The following is an 18,629-nucleotide window of genomic DNA, read 5'->3' as shown; positions in this document are numbered from 1 at the left end:
GAGCCTGGTGCCTGCTTCGGATTCTGTGTCTCCCTCTCTCTCTGCCCCTCCCCCACACACACTCTGTGTCTCTCTGTCTCTCAAAAAATGAATAAAAATGTTGAGGAAATTTTTTAAATTACTTATTCTGATAGAACTTACATTATAGTAAGAAAAAAAGCTGCATTGGCTCCAAATCCTACAGATATAATACAAAATTTAATAATTTCTCATTACAACTAAATTCCACTCCACTGAAACCACTTAGTGGTACCGTCAAGTTTGTATCATGGGTCTCAGTGCATTTAAAGTTTTTTTTTCTATTTGAGTATGACCCATGGGACTTGGGAAATACTAAAGAATTATATGGAATATCAAAGTTTAAGCTAAATATGCTTTTAATATTTGCTATTCATGCCATATATTATAAAAGGGAGATTTTTAATTAACTAATTTGCCCAATCAGTTAAATCAGGCAAGTCAGTCCTGAGATAACACCATAATTTATTCAAATAAAAAACTGTCCAATTTTCATTTCCATGTGTGCTGTAACCCTGATGTCAATGACTGTACTGATGCTGGCTTCTGTTCTAACTCTTCTCTTCCCTAGTCTTTCATTGGAGTTATCGGCAAGGAACAAGATGGGCTGACATGAGTTTCTCATCTTTTCCTAACAGCTTCCATAAAAATTTGTTGAGTTAATGATCTATTTTTTCATGCCAGAGTTTCTGGTGTTGCTAAAGTAGAAATGAAATGGCCAAGAGAAAAGTTGAAAGATGGGGAAACTGCCCTGGATTATCGTCCCCAAAAACTTGAAGGTTGGCTAAATTCAGACCATAGAATTAGAATAATTCTTGGGAGAATAATTTCTTGAGAATGACTGTATAATTTTAGGGGTGTCTACAGAGACGTTTATGGCAAATAAACACCAATATTTATGAAAATAGCATGTCTAAGGAATCAGAGCATATGGAAACAATCTTTTATATGGTATAAACACAACAATACATATTTATTAATTTGTTTGGAATGGCGACTTCTGCCCTACACCTAAGGCCCCCAAGGAAACAAGAATCATGAAAGCATTCCTAGGTTGCCAGGAACTACAGTATAAAATAAAAGGCCACAGCATGTCTCAATTTACCACTCCATCTGGGTAAGCCACCTTAACTTTTTCCCTAAAACTCAAAAAGTTGGGGCAATTGAGAATTTGAGAAGGTGTTCACTAAACATACACCCTGTTCATATAATTTCTTGTCTCTATATCTAACAAAAATCATTTTTGAGTACTAGTATAAGGCATGCATTTGGTATGCATTTAAGAAATCCTTTGCCTATCTGATTATTAAAATCTACCCAGCATGTAAACCTGTTCTTATAATTGTATATGGAGAAGACCATTTAAATGGTTCTAAAGACACCAGTTTTAATCTTAATGCATTCCATTTGATTCACATGTTGGTTACATGTACCTAAATTATCTTCTGAAAGCATTCGTATATAACCCAAATATTTTACAGAACCACAAAAACAATTGTTTTCTTTATCCGGCTACAACAACCTAAAAATGTCAACATAAGCAGCAGTATTTTAAATAGAAACACCTTTTTTGCAGTTGCTGGGTAGGTGGCATTGTGATTAGAAGTACGGACACGAGTCAGATTATCTACATCTGCATTCTACCTCCACCATTTATGAGCTTTGCGGCCTTGCGTAAGTTACATAACTTTTCTGTGGCAAAGTCCACATTAGTAATAAGGTGATAACAGCACTTACCTAACAGAGTTGGTGAGAAGATGAAATGAGATCTCTCTATAAAGTGCTCAGTAGGATGCTTGACACATAAAATGCACTCAGTAAATATTATTATCACCATTACGATTAGGTCAACAATGTTACTATTTCATGAGCTCGTTCTGTTATGGTTTCATACAAACAGAGCAACCGGTTTTGCATTTTTATAAATGTTTGCAAAAAATCATAAGGCAATAGGCAAAATATTTGTTATGTAAGAACTGGAACTGGAAAAACCTGTGAAACCCACCTGCTAGCACAAAGATATGGTTTCCTGGTTCTCCTTGCTTAATAATGTAACTCCCTTGCTGGTAGTTTCTACCATACATGCATTCCACCATGTCTTTGATCTGCTGAGGATCCAGTCTCTTCAGAAACTGATTTCTATTAAGGGCATCTGTAATGAGCTTCTTCTCGCTGGTGTAATGGCAAAAAGAGATTACGTTACAATTAATGAAAACCATGTTTTGCTATTTAGATTTACCTCATTTAGATTCTAGTACTTACAACTTTTCCAGCAAGGACAAATTGTTCTTCTAGTCCCACCAACACTTGACCCATGTAACTGCCCTACTTTACATGTAAAACCTTTGAAAGTATTTTTGAATAGTTTTCTGTAATTGGTATTACATCAATTTTATTATCACTCCTGGCTGCCATCATCACAAGTGTAGCATCTCTCAAGATCCCTAGATTAATGTTAATAACATGATACATGATTTTTTTTTTTTTAGGTGGAAAGAAAATCTGGTTGGTTGGTAGAAGGTGTATTTAAGAAACTACAACACAGTACTCAGTTTTATTTTCATTTATTCATGTATATTTGCATGCATAGTGCCTATAGTACTAGCTATTTTATATCTTATTTAATCTTTACCACCATCCTGTGAAATAATCACTATTATTACTTTACGGATAAGTAGCCTAAAAAGCAAGCAACTTATTCCCTCTAGGATTTAAATCCAAGTCTGTGAGTCTGAAGCCTGTATGGCTTCCATTCCATCCCCTGCCTCTTCTGAGCCAAGGCAGTCAGTTCCCTTGGGACTCACTAGGTTAGATCAGACACAGAAGGTGATGGTAGTAGTCTGGGTTTTCCTAGACTTTGACTCTTAGCATATCTAGACTACACAGAATATGTATTTCCAGTCTCATAACCTGTTCATTCCTCAAATCCAAGGCCCTCTTGTTGATAATCCTGAAATACTCTTTTCTTTGGGAAGAGAAGTAGCTTCAAATAATTACCCAATCTTAATTACCATAACTTTCAAATGTTTTAATCAACATACTTTATATGCAGCTGTTATAGAATTATTGAGCTGGCAGAAAAGTGAATTTGTGGGCTAAGTTAGACTCTGCACAACATACTTGCTTTCAGTCAAACTCAGCATGATTTTTTTTATGTAGTTTTTTTTTTTTTAAGTTTATTTTTCAGAGAGAGAGAGAGCATGAGTTAGCACAAGCAGGGAAAGGACAGAGAGATGGACAGAGAGAATCCCAAGCAGGCCCCTTGCTGTCAGCTCAGAGCCTGATGCAGGGCTTGATCTCACAAACTGTAAGATCATGACCTGAGCTGAAATCAAGAGTTGGCCGCTTACCTGACTAAGCCATCCAGGTGCCCCAAATTCAGCATGATTTTTAAAAACAGGGTTTTTTTTTTTTCTGCATCTTTCATTCAAACTCTTTCCCATCACTAGCTTTACTGTTTCAAAACTTGTGCTATTTTTCTACACAGAAAGTTCTCAAACATAAAGTAGACATAAAGTAAACTTTCACGGGATTGGATACTTCCTTCAAAACCGCATCCATCAGATCATTAGGCTACATTTAGAAAACAATGAAGAAATTCCTTCTGCCCTATAGTGACTCAGAGCCATACAAACTCTTTTGAGTACCTTGAAAACTTACTTCTTCCTGCAACTAATTTATCACCAAATCTTGTCATTTCTCTTTACAAAATATTGTTATCCATTTTAGTTTCCATTTTCAAAGATGTCGCCACAGTCCAAGAAAAAAAAAAATCTTAGGTCGGGAAAACTTTTAATACGTTCTTTTTTAACATTTCAGCTTCTAGCCTCTTTCCCTCATATTCTATTCTATACTATATTATCAGATTAATCTTGCGGAAAAAAACTGATTTAATTCTGATCTCATTTTTTCTTTATCCTCTAAAGCCAAAAAATCATTCATTTAATATATACTGAGAAAATACTTTTGCTACATGTTCTCAGAGCAAGCAGTAGAACTGTGAACAGTACCAAGAAAGCCCCATCTTTCATGGGCCTTCCATGATCTTGTAACATTCCAGCTAGTGTTTCATCAATGCCCACATATCCTAATTTCCCAAAATATGTTCCAGGAAGGGCTCTTCTTTTATAAGCAAGAGTGTGCTGAGTTTGAACAATTTTGGAAATTTACAATGCATACTTTCAGAGTTCAAAGAAATATTTCAGTAAACAAATCTGTTAAACCAATGTTTCCCAAACCTCAATGTCTGTTATATTTACTTCTTCTTTTGGCTTAACTTCTATGAACATTCCATGGAAGTAGTCTGAAAACCCTTTTGCCCATAGAAGAAAATCAATATCCCACAATCTGGTATTCACCATTTCCCACCACATGGCTCTACTCCATCCATCTAGTACTCACTTCATTAAACAAACCCTTTGCTACAGACAGGCTGGTATCTTCATTGTCTCCTATGCCTGCCAGCTTTATCTTTAGGCTTAGCCTCTGTTTTCTCCTCCAGTTTAACTTCATTTCTTCTCCCCTCAACCAGCCCAAACCTTATAATTATCCCATTATGATCCAGGCAAGGATGCTATAGTTCACACAATCTTCTAACTCTACTCTAAACTCTTAGAGTATTATATTCATGTCTATTAAATTCAAAAATTTTATCAAACATTTACTTTGGATATAAAAATTTATTAAACATGGTCCATGGCCTCATATTCTTTAAACTTAATTTACTGAATAACCATATTATAATATTGTATTATTAGAAAAGAATTGTCTCTATGACTTTTCCTCCAAACCAGATTATAAATCTTTGAAGGACTGGGTCTTCTCTTGAATTATCTGTTTAAGAGGCAACAGATAGCAGTGCCTACAAGTATGAACTTTACTGCTCCTTCTACAACTATGATAGGCAAGCTATTATCAGAACAACTCTCCCTACTCACACAACTACAAAAACTAATTAAATTAATATACTGCAAACCTGCTTTGAAAGCACTGGAGACCTATCAACATAACAGCTTGAAAAGCCATGATCCACTAGAGAATATAGGGGCACCTGGGTGGCTCAGACAGTTGGGCATCTGACTTTAGCTCAGGTCACGATCTTGGCGGTTCACCAGCTCAAGACCCACATGGGGCTCTGATGACAGCTCAGAGCCTGCAGCCTGCTTCAGATTCTGTCTCCCTCTCTCTCTTCCCCTCCCCAACTCATGTTATCTCTCTCTCTCTCTCTCTCTCTCTCTCTCTCTATTATTCTAAATGAATAAACATTAAAAAGAGAGAGAGAGAGAGAGATAATATGAGCTTGACATTCGTATCTGCTTTTCCCTTCAAGGCATTTGCTGATTTGTAGTCAGCGCTGAGCAGAATTTTGGCAGTCTCAAAGGATCGGGAAGACCAGAGTCAATATTCAAGGCACCCCATGAAGGAAGAATCCTGGTAAACATCCAAGATTTCAGATGGGACAAGTGCAAGGCTGTAACCTATGAGTAAATACAGCAGCCCAAAAGAGGCTAGCTCAGGAAAAGACTGAAAACCAACTTCAAAATGACAAATTCCTATTTTGGTTAAAATGATTTGCCCCTAGCCTGCCTTCCAAAAGCAAAGGTAAGTGTTTTCCATAGGATGTTCACAAAATCTAGAGACTCAAATTTTCTCTAGAGTTTTTCTCTAAAGAGTATCTGGCAAAATATCAAAAGTTACCAGACATAGCAGGAGAAAAGACCAAATGACTGAAGACCAAGAGAAAAAAGACAACAGAAACAGACCTAACAGACCAAGATATTGTAGGTGTCAGACAGACTTTAATAGAATTGTATTTAATTATTTTTAATAAAATCAAAAACAAAATGGAGACTATCAGTGGAGAACACAATTTTTTTTGCTTTAATCAAATGGAAATTCCAGAACTGAAAAATACATCATCTGAAGCTTGAAATTCGACAGATGAATTTAAAATCTGCAAGACACAGCTGAAAAGGATTAGAAACTGAATACTATAAGCAGGTAGAATATATCTACATAGGCAGTTAGAGAGAATATAGGATGGAAAATAGTGCAACAAGAACAAAAACAGTACAAAACATAGAAGACGTATGAGTCATCACAGAGAATTTGGACATAGGTGTAATTTCTTCCCTGAAGAAAAGGAAAGAATTGGATTGAAACAATATATATAGGGATCATATTTAAGAATCTTCTTAAATCCATGAAAAGATATTGAATCACAGACAAGATACACTATGAACTCCAAACAAAACATATCTTTAAAAAAACCATACCTAGGATCATCATAGTCAAATTGCTGAAAACCAAATAAAAAGAGAAAAATCTACAATGCAGATAAAGAAGAGATACATTACCTCAAATAACCAACAATATAACTGACTTACTCCTCAACTGAAATAATGAAAGCCAGATATTTGGAATATCTCCAAAAAGCTTTAAAATGCCTATTTCCAGTATCTTTACCCAGTGAAAATTGCCTTTAAAAATACAAGTGAAATGAATACACTTTAGAATGTCATTCCATTGGCAACAGACTCATAATAGTGGAGAGCTCCACACAAACAAAATGATCCCAGATGGAAACTAATAGACGTTAGAAAGAAGCAATGGAAAAAGTAATAATGTGGATGACTAAAGAAAGCTTGTCTTTATAAAGAAGTAATAGCATAATAGCAATGCCGTGTTTAAGTGGTACAGTCACTCTGGAAAACAGTGTGGAGGTTCCTCAAAAAATTAAAAATAGATCTACCCTATGACCCAGCAATAGCACTGCTAGGAATTTACCCAAGGGATACAGGAGTGCTGATGCATAGGGGCACTTGTACCCCAATGTTTATAGCAGTGAAATTATGGAAAGAGCCTAAATGTCCATCAACTGATGAACAGATAAAGAAATTGTGGTTTATATATACAATGGAATACTACTTGACAATGAGAAAGAATAAAATCTGGCCACGTGTAGCAACGTGGATGGAACTGGAGAGTGTTATGCTAAGTGAAATAAGTCAAGTGAAATAAGACAGATACCATATGTTTTCACTCATATGTGGATCCTGAGAAACTCAACAGAAGACCAGGGGGGAGGGGAAAGGGGGAAAAAAAGTTACAGAGAGGGAAGGAGGCAAACCATAAGAGACTCTTAAATACTGAGAACAAACTGAGGGTTGATAGGTGGTGGGGAAGAGGGGAAAGTGGGTGATGGGTATTGAGGAGGGCACCTGGTGGGATGAGCACTGGGTGTTGTTTGGAAACCAAGTTGACAATAAATTTCATATAAAAAATAAAAAATAATAAAATAAAATAAAATGTATGATAAATACAATGTTTGAGAACCACAGCCAAGTTGTGAGGAGGGGGAAGGGTGGCAGTAAACATAATTTAAGGTACAGGAAGTGATGCAAGTACTAATCTACATTAGAAATTTAATAAATTACAGAAGATGTTATAATTTAGGGTAACCCCTACAAGATCAGCCAAATAATGTTTCAATGGAAGCTAACAGAAAAGAAAATGGAATAATAATATATTTAATTCAGGGATCCTGGGTGGCTCAGTAAGTTGAGTATCTGACTCTTGAATTCAGCTCAGGTCATGATCCCAGGGTGGTGGGATTGAGCTCAGCATCAGGTGCTTAAGATTCTCTCTCTCTCTCTCTCCCTCTCCCTCTCCACTTGCTCTCTCTCTCTCTTAAAAAATTAATAATACATCTAATTTAAAAAGAAACCAAAGAAGTATAACATATAAGAAACAAATAGTATTATGTTAGAGTTAAATGCAAATACTTGTATTTACTTAGAGACAAAAACACTAAACACTAAAGACTGTCAGATTGAAAAATGAAATAAAGTAAAAAGGAAACACAAAATGTGTATTACTTATAAGAAGCATGCTTTAAACATAATGACATAGAAAGGCTGAACGTAAGAAGGTAGAAAGAGATGTTTATACTATGTAAACACCAATTATGAAGAAAATGTTTCTTGATACTGGAAAGTAGAGTGCAAAAAAATTACATTTCCAGAAATAGAGAGGGATATTTCATATTGGTATGATCAGGAAGATATAAATATTTCTAAATGTGTATGCAATTAATTAAATAGCCTCAAAATATAGAAAAAATTTGACAAAAATAAAAGAAGAAATAAATGAATCCACAATTAGGAGATTTTAACACATCCCTCTGAGTAACCAATGGAAAAAGTTGATGAAAATTAGTTAGAACATAGTTCTAAACAATTGACTATCAAACTTAATTTCTTGACCTCACTGATATTTCAAAAGATTGCATTCAACAAATTCAGAACACACATTCTTTTCAAGTGCACAAAAACCTTCATCAATGTTGACCATATGGTGGGCCATAAAGCAAGTCTCAAAAATACAAAATATGTTCTTTGAGTACAGTAGAATTAAGCTAGGGAAATCAATAACAAAGCATAATCAAAAAATTCTCAAATGTTTGAGAATTGAGTGTGAATTGAAAATTGAACATTTTTTGAGCAATTTATTTCTAAATAGCCCTCTGATCAATGATTAAATTAGAAGGAAAATCGGTTAATATTTTGAAATAAATGATAAATATGTGACATGCCAAAAATTGTGAGGAGCACATAAATCACGCTAAGAAACTTACAGTATTAAAGAGATACATTAGAAAAGAAGAAAGATAAAATTGAATAACTTAAGTGTCCACCTAAAAGCGCTAGAAAAAAAGGTGAACTCAGAAAAGGGAGAAGGAAATAAACAATGAAATGGAAGCAGAAAATAGTAAAACAGAAAAAAAAGTACAATAAAGAGAACCAACACATACAATTTATGTGTTGATAATTATTAATATTCACATACAATTTAACATATAAATAACATATAATTTAACATATAAACATATATATTAACATATAATTATCAATATCAAATATAAGAAGGGAGACATCCCTATAGATATTATAGATATGAAAAAAATGAATGGATAGTGTAACCAATTCTTGAAAATTTAGATGAAATGAAAAACTTCCAAGAAAAATGCAACAAACCATATCTGACACAAGAAGAAGTAAAAATTAGCAATTAAAAAATTAAATAAAAGATAAAAATATCTCACAAAAGGAATTCTAGACCCAGATGACACTACCACTAAGTTTTCCAGACACTTAAGGAAAAATAACATTAATCTTATATAATCTTTTCCAGAAAATAAAAAAGAATAATTTTTCCGAATTTACTTTATAGTATGAGAATAGCCTGAGAACAAAACCCACATCACAAGAAAGAAAAATTAAAGGCTAATATCCCTAATGATGGTAAGTGCAAAGTCAGAAAACAAAACAAGTATGTAAAGTAAGTATTCTAAATCACACTGAAAATTAACTGATGTAATTAACCACACAAAAAGAATAAAGGATTAAAAAACTGCAAAATATTATTGGATGCAGAAAAAGTATTTGATAAAATTAAACACCTATATATGATTTCTAAATTTTATTTTTTTAAGTTTTATTTAAGTAATCTCTACACCCCATGTGGGGCTCAAACTCATGACCCCAAGATCAAGTGTCACATGCTCCTCTGACTGAGCCTGCCAGGCCACCCGGTTTCTAAATTTTAAAAAAGCCCTTAGCAAATTAGGAATAGACTAGAATGGAATGTCCTTAATCTGAACATTATCTACAAAATTATAAAACATTATCTACAAAACAAAACAAAAAACAGAAATCATTATCTCACACGGTAAAATACTGAAAGTTTCCCTCCAGATATCAGAAATGGGCTGTTTCAATTTGACCCTGAACCAGAAGTCTGAGCAAATTTAATAAGGTGAGTGGGAAAAATAATTACAAAGAAAAAAAAAAGAAAAATATAAAAGATGTAAGCATCGGAAAAGAAATAAAATTGCCATTCCTTCTAAAGACACGTTGCATAAGTGAGAGATTCAAAAGGATGTACAAGTAAACTATCAAAATTAACAAGTTATTTCAACAATCTCACTGGATACAAGCTCTCCAAACAATTCAATTATATTTCTATATCCCAGCATCAAATAATTAAAAATGAAAATTTAAAAATTACATCATTTTAACAAGATAAAAAAATCAACTATACAGGGTTGCATGTAACAAAAGTGTGTGAGACCCCCACAGAGAAGTACAAAATATTGAGAGAAATGAAAAAGAAACAAATGGAAGCATATATCATAGATGTGGATGAGAAGACTCAATTTTTTAATGGTATCAATTTTACTAAAATTGATCAAGGTCTATTAAAACCCAATTGACATTCTGAAAAAAAAAATTTATGAAAATTAACAAGCTGATTCTAAAATTCTTAGTCATAAAAGGCCGAAGAATAGCCATTACAACACTGAAGGACAACAACAAAGTTGGCAGACTTAAAATAATGGGTACCAAGAATTATTATAAATCAAAATTATTAAGAGAAGATACTCTTGGCACCAGAATGTACAATAAAGACCTTGGGAACAGAATTGAAAGTCAAAAAAACCCAGCTACACATACATAGATACTTAATTTTTTTTTTTATAATTTTTTTCAATGTTTACTTATCTTTGAGAGGCAGAGAGACAGAGAACAAGCAGGGAGGGGCAGAGGGAGAGGGAGACACAGAATCTGAAGCAGGCTCCAGGCTCTGAGCTGTCAGCACAGAGCCTGATGCGGGGCTTGAACTCACAAGCCGTGAGATCATGACCCGAGCCAAAGTCGGATGCTTAACCGACTGAGCCACCCAGGTGCCCCCATAGATACCTAATTTAAGACAACAGTTATACTGCAGAGCTATGGGGAAAAACAGACATCAATGGAAAATACATACTTCTAAAAAGGGCTCACCTTGTTTGTTTGTGTGTTTGTTTTTTTTTTTTCCTTTACTTATTTTGAGAAAGAGAGACAGCACAAGTGGGGGAGGGTCAGAGAGAGAGAAAGAATCCCACACAGGCTTAACACTGTCAGGCGGATGTGGGGCTCAAATTCACGAACCATGAGATCATGACCTGAACCGAAATTGGATACTCAACCCACTGAGTCACCCAGATGCCCCTCCCTTGTTAATTATCAAGGAAAAGATAACCCAAACCATAGCAAGATACCACAACATACCCACCAGAATGGCTAAAATGAAAAAGACTGACAATGCTAAATGCCATTGAGGATGCAGAGTAACTTAATACTCATAGGTTACTGGTGGGAGTATATATTTGTTCAACCACTTGGGAAAATTGCTTGACAATCTATATTAAATGTGAACTTAGACACCTTGTACTACCCAGCAATTCCACTCCTAGATATATACCCATCACAAATCATATATATACATGACATAATGTGTATATAGAGAGAGATATAGATATAGGTAAACATATACAGAGAGAGAGACATGCAAAAATGTTCATGGAAGTCACACTCAAAATTGCTAAATACCAAAATTAACCAAATGCCCAACAATAGTAGAATTGATAAACTGTGGTATAATTAATGAATTACGGCTACATACATTAACATAAATGAATCTAGCTATGTAAACCAAACAAGCTAGATTCTGTAGAGTACATACTCTTTAAATCCATTAAAATACAATTCAAAAATAGGCAAAAAGTTACCTATAATAATACTAGTACAGACAATGGCTGCCTTTGAGGTACTTAATGGGTATAGAGTAGAAGGGAGAAAGAGGGGCTGTGGTGCTGGGAATGTTCTATTACCTGATCTGTTTGTTGGTTACCTGTGCTTGTTCACTTCATGATCTGTGTACTTCACTGAAAAGTTAATTTTAAAAAACAGCAAAAAAAAATTTAGGGTTTGTTTATTTACTTTTGAGAGAGACAGAGACAGCATGAGCAGGAGAGGAGCAGAGAGATAGAGGGAGAGAGAGAACGCCAATCAGCACAGAGCCCGAAGCGGGGCTCGAACCCATGAAACCATGAGATCATGACCTGAGCTGAAACCAAGAGTCAGACGCTTAACCGACTGAGCTACGCAGGCACCCCTTAAAAAATAAAATATTAAAAAAATATATGGCTTTGGGGCGCCTTGGTGGCTCAGTCGGTTGGGCTTCCAACTTCAGCTCAGGTCATGAACTCACAGTTTGTGGGTTCGAGCCCCGCATCAGGCTTTGTGCTGACAGCTGAGAGCCTGGAGCCTGCTTTGGATTCTGTATGTGTGTCTCTCTCTCAGCCCCTCCCTCACTCGTGCTGTCTCTCTGTCTCAAAACTAAAACTAAAAATAAAACATTAAATATATAATCCTAGGTTCGAATCTCTGCTCTGCCACATCCTAGCTGTATAACCTTGGACAAGTCACTGAACCTTTCCAAATTTCCCACTTGTCCTCCATGAACAGAGCATGGTAATCAGATCTACTTTTTAGGAATATCATGCACACTAACTAAGATAAGCTGCCAGTAAATACTTTAAAAATGGCAGCAGTAGAAGCTGGTAATGGCAGTACTCATGGCACGTTTTTGGAGGGCAAGAGTGGAATGGGAAAAGAAACCAGGGAGAAAAAAAGAGGCTCAGTTCAGTTCAAAGTTCCTCCAGCAGGTCTGGATCTCCAGTTCGTGCACATTGGCGGCAGCATTGGTGATCTTTCCTGTAATCCTTTTACATCCCCCACTTTCATAACCGACATTCTTGGAAGCAATACATTTCTGTTCTCTAAGCTGCTTCGGGAAGTTTAACTTGTCAAAGTCCACCAACAGTTCTTGGTATATAGGGTGCTCCATCTTCTTTCCCTGGTCCTGAATATTAGAGGCCTCTGTTCCCATTGTTTGCTTTTGTTGGGTCATAGCACGTAACCCTGCAACCTTCTTTGCATAAGGCTCAGTGCAAAGCAGGGGCCAGTGGCCTCTGCCTTCTCTGTCATCTCTCAAGAATTTCTTGTGAGCATAGAAGCTGAGGCCATACAACCCATGTGGTGTTTCATAGCTTAATTATATATACAAATAGAAAGCATATTGTAAAGCATATTTATCAAGGGCACTAGATCTGAAGCTGTAATGCCAGGGTTTGATTCCTAATTCTGCCCCTTATGAACTGTAGAACCCTGGGCAAGTCATTTAATCTCCAGTTTTCTCAGCTGTAAAATGATAATAAACACAGTCCACAGGGCATAGGATTTCCATGACAGTTTAATGTGTTCACAATGTAAACCTCTAAGAACAGCGCCCTACACATAAAATATATTACCTAAGGGACAGCTATTACTCTTATAAGTCAGCAAGTTACCAGCAATATAAAAACCTTCGAGTCAAAACAGCCCTAAAAACTATACTGAAGACTGCCTTTATTTAAGGGAGACCCTACACAATGTCGGTCAAACTGCTGGCGGTCCTCCTGTTCGGCCTCCCCATGCTCAGAGCACCCTTGGCCCACTGAACTACTCGCAGGCCCCCAAATGGGCCAAGCCCCTTGTCTCCCTGCCAGCCATTCCTCCAATCAAATCCATCTCAAGATCCTCTTGTCCATGAAACTTTCCCCGATCCCACGAGGCATAGTACCTTCCCTCCTTTCTTTGTACACCCACCTCTTAGAATATGAACCACACAAGACTGCAATACATTTTAGTTTCCCCAAAGAGACTGCAATCTCCGATGCTGTGACTATGCTTTCTTGAACATCCTTTTATTTATCTAAACCTATAAGCGCACCTGGCAAACAGTAGGAACTCAACAAGATTAAGAAAGCTAAAGCACATTCCAATTCTTCCTCCTTGGGTGGCTCAGGCAGCTGAGCATCGGACTTTGGCTCAGGTCATGGTCTCAAGGTTCCTGAAGTTCAAGCCTTGCATCGGGCTCCATGCTGACGGTGCAGAGCCCGCTTCGGATTCTCGGTCTCCCTCTCTCTCTCTCTGCGCCCCCCCCCCCCCCACCGCTTGTGCACGCTCTCTCGCTCTCTCCTTCTCTCTCTCTCTCTCTCTCTCAAAAATAAATATACATTTAAAAAATTTCTTTCTCCTAGTTTAAAAATTATGGGTACAGAGACAAGGATGGAGACAAGAAATGTCAGTACCTTACCAAACAAGACACAGATAATAAGCATAGAAGCATCTCTTTAATTCCTTCTTCCAAATATCTTTTGAGTAATAAACCAACAAGAAAACAAAAATAAGTGCACAAGTTTATTATTTGAGAAACTAGCATGTGAAAGATGAGGTCATTCCATGTGTAATCAGAAAATGGGCATGACTCTCCGGTCAACTTTCTTACCCTATTGCCCATGTAATTAAATACTGTTGTAATCTAATCATGTTCACTGTTACTTCATGCTCACAACAAAGATTTCTCTCTCCCTTTCTTAAATGTGTGCAGATGATCCTATTCCCATGAGCATCAGCCAACAGAGGTTAATAACGAAATGTTGAAAACAACTAAAATTTACAAGGAAGTTAATCTGACACACTCAATGATATGCATAATCATCATTGTGCTGCATGGTAATTAGGTAGAAATGGTAAATAGTTCCCTTAAAAGTCTGTAATGAGTATTGCTCTTAAATCATCAAACTGAACATTTCAGGAGTCAGCTGCAGGGAGGCCTGTTCCTATAACAAATACTGGCTCCCAATTGTCACTGCACATTACGACCGTCTGGGGAGATTTTACAAATCCTAATACCCAGGGCGCTCACCTCAAACCAATTTAATAGGACTCCCTGGTGGTTGAACCTCAAGCATCAGTATTTTTTACCACTCCCCAGGTGATCACAATGTGCACTTAAGGTTAAGAATTACAGCTGTAAACAAGAAGATGCAAGGGAGCTTGAAACTGTCTTTTCCCTCTATTCCCACTGCACTGGGAACACGACTCCATTGAAGGTTCATTGTGCAATGAATCATTTACTATCAAATAATTAACAATGATTGATTAACAATAATCAATTAACGTTTGTCACAGGACTTTTCCATATCTTATTCTCTGCCGCAATATTACAAATAAATACAGAAATGACAAAATCATTACTCCCCTGTCCCTTCTCCCAGGAAACCATACAGAACCTGAAACATGTCCTAGCCAGGCCACTGGGGCAATGCTGTCAAGTCAGCCCCAAGACTCTGGACTTTTAACTGTGGCAAAATATACATTATATAATGTATATAATGTATATAAACTGTACCATTTTAACCATTTCAAGGGCATAGTGCAGTGGCATTAACTATATTCTCATTGTTTTGCAATTATCATCACCATTCATCACCACCCTAGAATTTCTCATCTTCCGAAACTAAAACTCTGTACCCATGAGACAATAACTCCCATTCTCTGTTCTTCCCAGCCCCTGGCAACTTCCAACTCTATTTTATGTCTATACAAATTTGATTACTCTAGGTATGCCATAGAAGTGGATTAATACAATATTTGTCTTTTTGGGTCTGACTTACTCACTTTGCATAACGTCTTCAAGGTTCATTCATGTTGTAGCATAAAACAAGAAGGAATTTTGTTTATCCATTCATCCATCAGTGGACATTTGGGTTGTCTCCACATTTTGGCTGCTATAAATAGCTCACAACATGCTACTAGGAACACACATGTACAAGACTCTGGACTTTTTATACATAGCTTTACATACCCAGCATGGCCAACATTCTTGGCCAGAGAATCTCACAGCAGGGAAACACAAGGGCCTAGTGTAGTATGCAGAATTCTAAGATGGCCCCATGATCTCCACCCCCTGGTGTCAAGCCTTGTATAATCCTCAACCTTGAGTGATATGGAACCAGTGATTTGATCCTTGCCAGCATTATATGGCAACAGTGATGGGAGGGTCAGCCCATATGTGTAACATAAGATTTCATCTTAGTCAACTGTAAAGAGATTCTCCAACTTCCCCTGAAGAAGCATGCCACGCTGTGAATGGGCTTGGGGAAAAGAATATGGCTAGGAACTCTGGGCAGCCACAAGGAGCTGAGAGAAGCCTCTGGTGACAGCCAGCAAGAAAATGGGGACCTCAGTCCTACAACTACAAGGAACTGAATTCTGCCAACAGTCATGTGAGCTTGGAGGAGGGCTTCTTCCACTAGAAAGCTCTAGAAAGGGACACAGCCAGCTGACTCTTTGACTACAGTCTTGTGAAACCCTGAGCAGATGACCTAATTGCTGTGCCTAAATGCCTGACCCATGGAAACTCTGAGACACAAATATGTGTTGTTTTAAGCTGCCAGGTTTGTGGTAGGTTATCACACAGCAATAGAAAACTAATATACCTTGGTTTCCCTAGTTTCTATTACCTATTCACTTTTTACCCCCCTTTTCCTCATCCAGTCTAGAAAAAGGGAACTCAAAGCTACAGATCTTTCTTTCTTTCATATTTCCCAGAGCTTGATCTATAAACCCCAGAAAGATGATAAAAACTGCTGCCTGAAATTTACCAATTAAAATTAATTTGACATGACAAACATCTACTCCTGGAAGGACTGAATGGAAATTGAGAGTTCTTGATCACTCACATTTTACTATGAATTATATACATAATATCCTCTGTCCATTCCTGGCTATAGATCTCAAAACAAAACAAAATAAAAACAAACAAACAAACAAAAATCCTGTCAAACAAGACTGCACTAAAATGTCTATAACTAAAAAATAATTCAAAGGAGAGTCAAGGAGGGGAGGAGACAAATAATTTTAAAATGAGATTTTAAGAAAAGGAAACAGTTTTAATCAAAAGATAAATACAAGAAATGTATCTTCACAGAGAAGGTACTTCCAAAAAGAGTCTAAAAACTGAAAAGCTTCATCCTGGGCTTCACATATTTTCCCTTTCCTGAGAATTCTATTGCAATTCAAACCCTAGAAAAACAAGGTGACAGGAGCAGAGCTGCTCAGGCTTCCAGAAAGAAAAGGGAGGCTCCTCTGGAAGCTGCAGTGCTCATTAGGAGGCAAAGGTCAATGGCAATGCTTCCCTCTGATCCAACAAGCCCCGAGGATAAAAAAAAAAAAAAAAAATTCACTGTTTTCTTGACTCTACTATTTCTACTACACTCTTCCTGCAAATCTAGCAAGGAAATGGGTAGTGTCCAGAAAGGCATGCAATGTCTGTAAGAAAAAACCGAGTTAGAAGGCACTTTGAAGATGTAAATGAGGGGCGCTGGAGGCTACTGCTCAGGCTTTCAGGACAGTGGTTCAGGGCAAGCACTGCTAAATTCATCTGGAGGAACTTATTTGTAGCCAAGCAGACCCACAAACTACTACAAATATTGTATAAATTAATATGATAGCAAGCAAAATAAAATGAGTATAGGTTTCAGAGTGGCTCTAATTAAGTAGCAGATGTCCTGACAACGAGGTGAGGCTAAACAGCTTTACACTACAAATGGTGGCCATGGGCTAGTTACTTATGCCTGCTAAGCTGCAGACAACGATACTTAGGTGGCAGGTTTACTGTGAAAATAAATGAGGTTAATTCTAACTTCAGTCATAGTGCAGTGTGCCTGGCTTGTGATGGCTACTTGAGATTGGTACTGGTGGCCACTGACTACTCTCATACTAAGAATAGAGGAAAATTTGGAGGGAACAAAATAAAAGTCTACATGAAGGGCACTTGGGTGGCTCAGTCGGTTAAGCATCCGGCTTCAGCTCAGGTCATGATCTCACGGTTCATGGGTTCAGGCCCTATGTCAGGCTCTGTGCTGACAGCTCAGAGCTGCTTCAGATTCTGTCTCCCTCTCTCTCTGCCCATTCCTTGCTCATGATCTCTATCTCAAAAATAAATAAACATTAAAAAAATTTATAAAAGTATACATGAAAGAAATGGGAGAGAGGAGACAGAAAGACATACAGAAAAGGGAAGCAAAAGAGAAAGAAAAACAAAATTAAAGAATGAGCTTCTATGATTAAGAAATTCAATATTCAATAAATATTTGCTGAATTGAATGTGTTAACCTGAGGACTAAAGGAAATCTTGGACGTTACATAGCTGCGAGCCAAGGCTACTGGTCTTTGGGTGGTATAAGAACATCACAGTACCTGCTAGGACTCTCAGGCACGTAGACCACAAGGTGAGGGGTGGCTTGGAGTCCGCTGGGAACTTACACAAGCACTTGGACTCTTGACTGTTCGCAGCAATGAGTCCTTGAGTGCCCAGCGTGTTCTGAGGCTTAAGGAAACATTTTTCCTAACACCTGGCAACTGGCAGACTGACAGATTTGAGGATCAAGTGAGAAGGAACAAAGAGGGGCTATGAACCAAGCAGAAGATCATCACAGAAGCTGCGAGAGGGCCCGAGTGTGGGTGCGCAGTGAGAAGGAGCCCAGGGCCTTTGGCTCTTAGACAGAAAGAAGGAAAGTCAGAGGCAGGAAGTGAGAGGGACTGGGGCCAGGACTCAGAAAGTCTGCCAAAACCTACTTAACTTCACCAAGACGTCCAGGCAACTGCCACCTAATTCTAGGCAGGTTCCTCAACTTGCCTGCACTCTTTACCTCTCTTTTTTTTTTTTTAAACAGCACCACCCTCCCCCACTTCCCCTCCACACACACCCCCAAGGGCAGCCATTCACACTGCAGGCTGCACTTTCTGTATGAGCTGTGCACATCGTGGTAGAGAACACACACTGGGCATCAGGCAGACACAGATTTAAAACCTGGTTCAAGGAACTACCAACACCAG

At 37.4% G+C, this 18,629-nt stretch overlaps 1 protein-coding gene across 1 annotated transcript in view; it reads right to left on the bottom strand.

The window, feature by feature from the left end:
• Positions 1 to 18,629, bottom strand: part of PRKG2 (protein kinase cGMP-dependent 2) — a 104,097-nt gene that overhangs the window by 69,142 nt on the left and 16,326 nt on the right. The window contains exon 3 of the mRNA XM_030313603.1: positions 2,024 to 2,190. Coding sequence (XP_030169463.1) covers positions 2,024 to 2,190 — 167 coding nt within the window. The remainder of the gene's footprint in view (positions 1 to 2,023; positions 2,191 to 18,629) is intronic.

This window comes from Lynx canadensis, chromosome B1, assembly GCF_007474595.2.
Source record: "Lynx canadensis isolate LIC74 chromosome B1, mLynCan4.pri.v2, whole genome shotgun sequence".
Lineage (NCBI taxonomy): Eukaryota > Metazoa > Chordata > Mammalia > Carnivora > Felidae > Lynx > Lynx canadensis.
The sequence above is the reverse complement of the archived record's forward strand: the minus strand, read 5'-3'. Positions and strand labels throughout refer to the sequence as shown.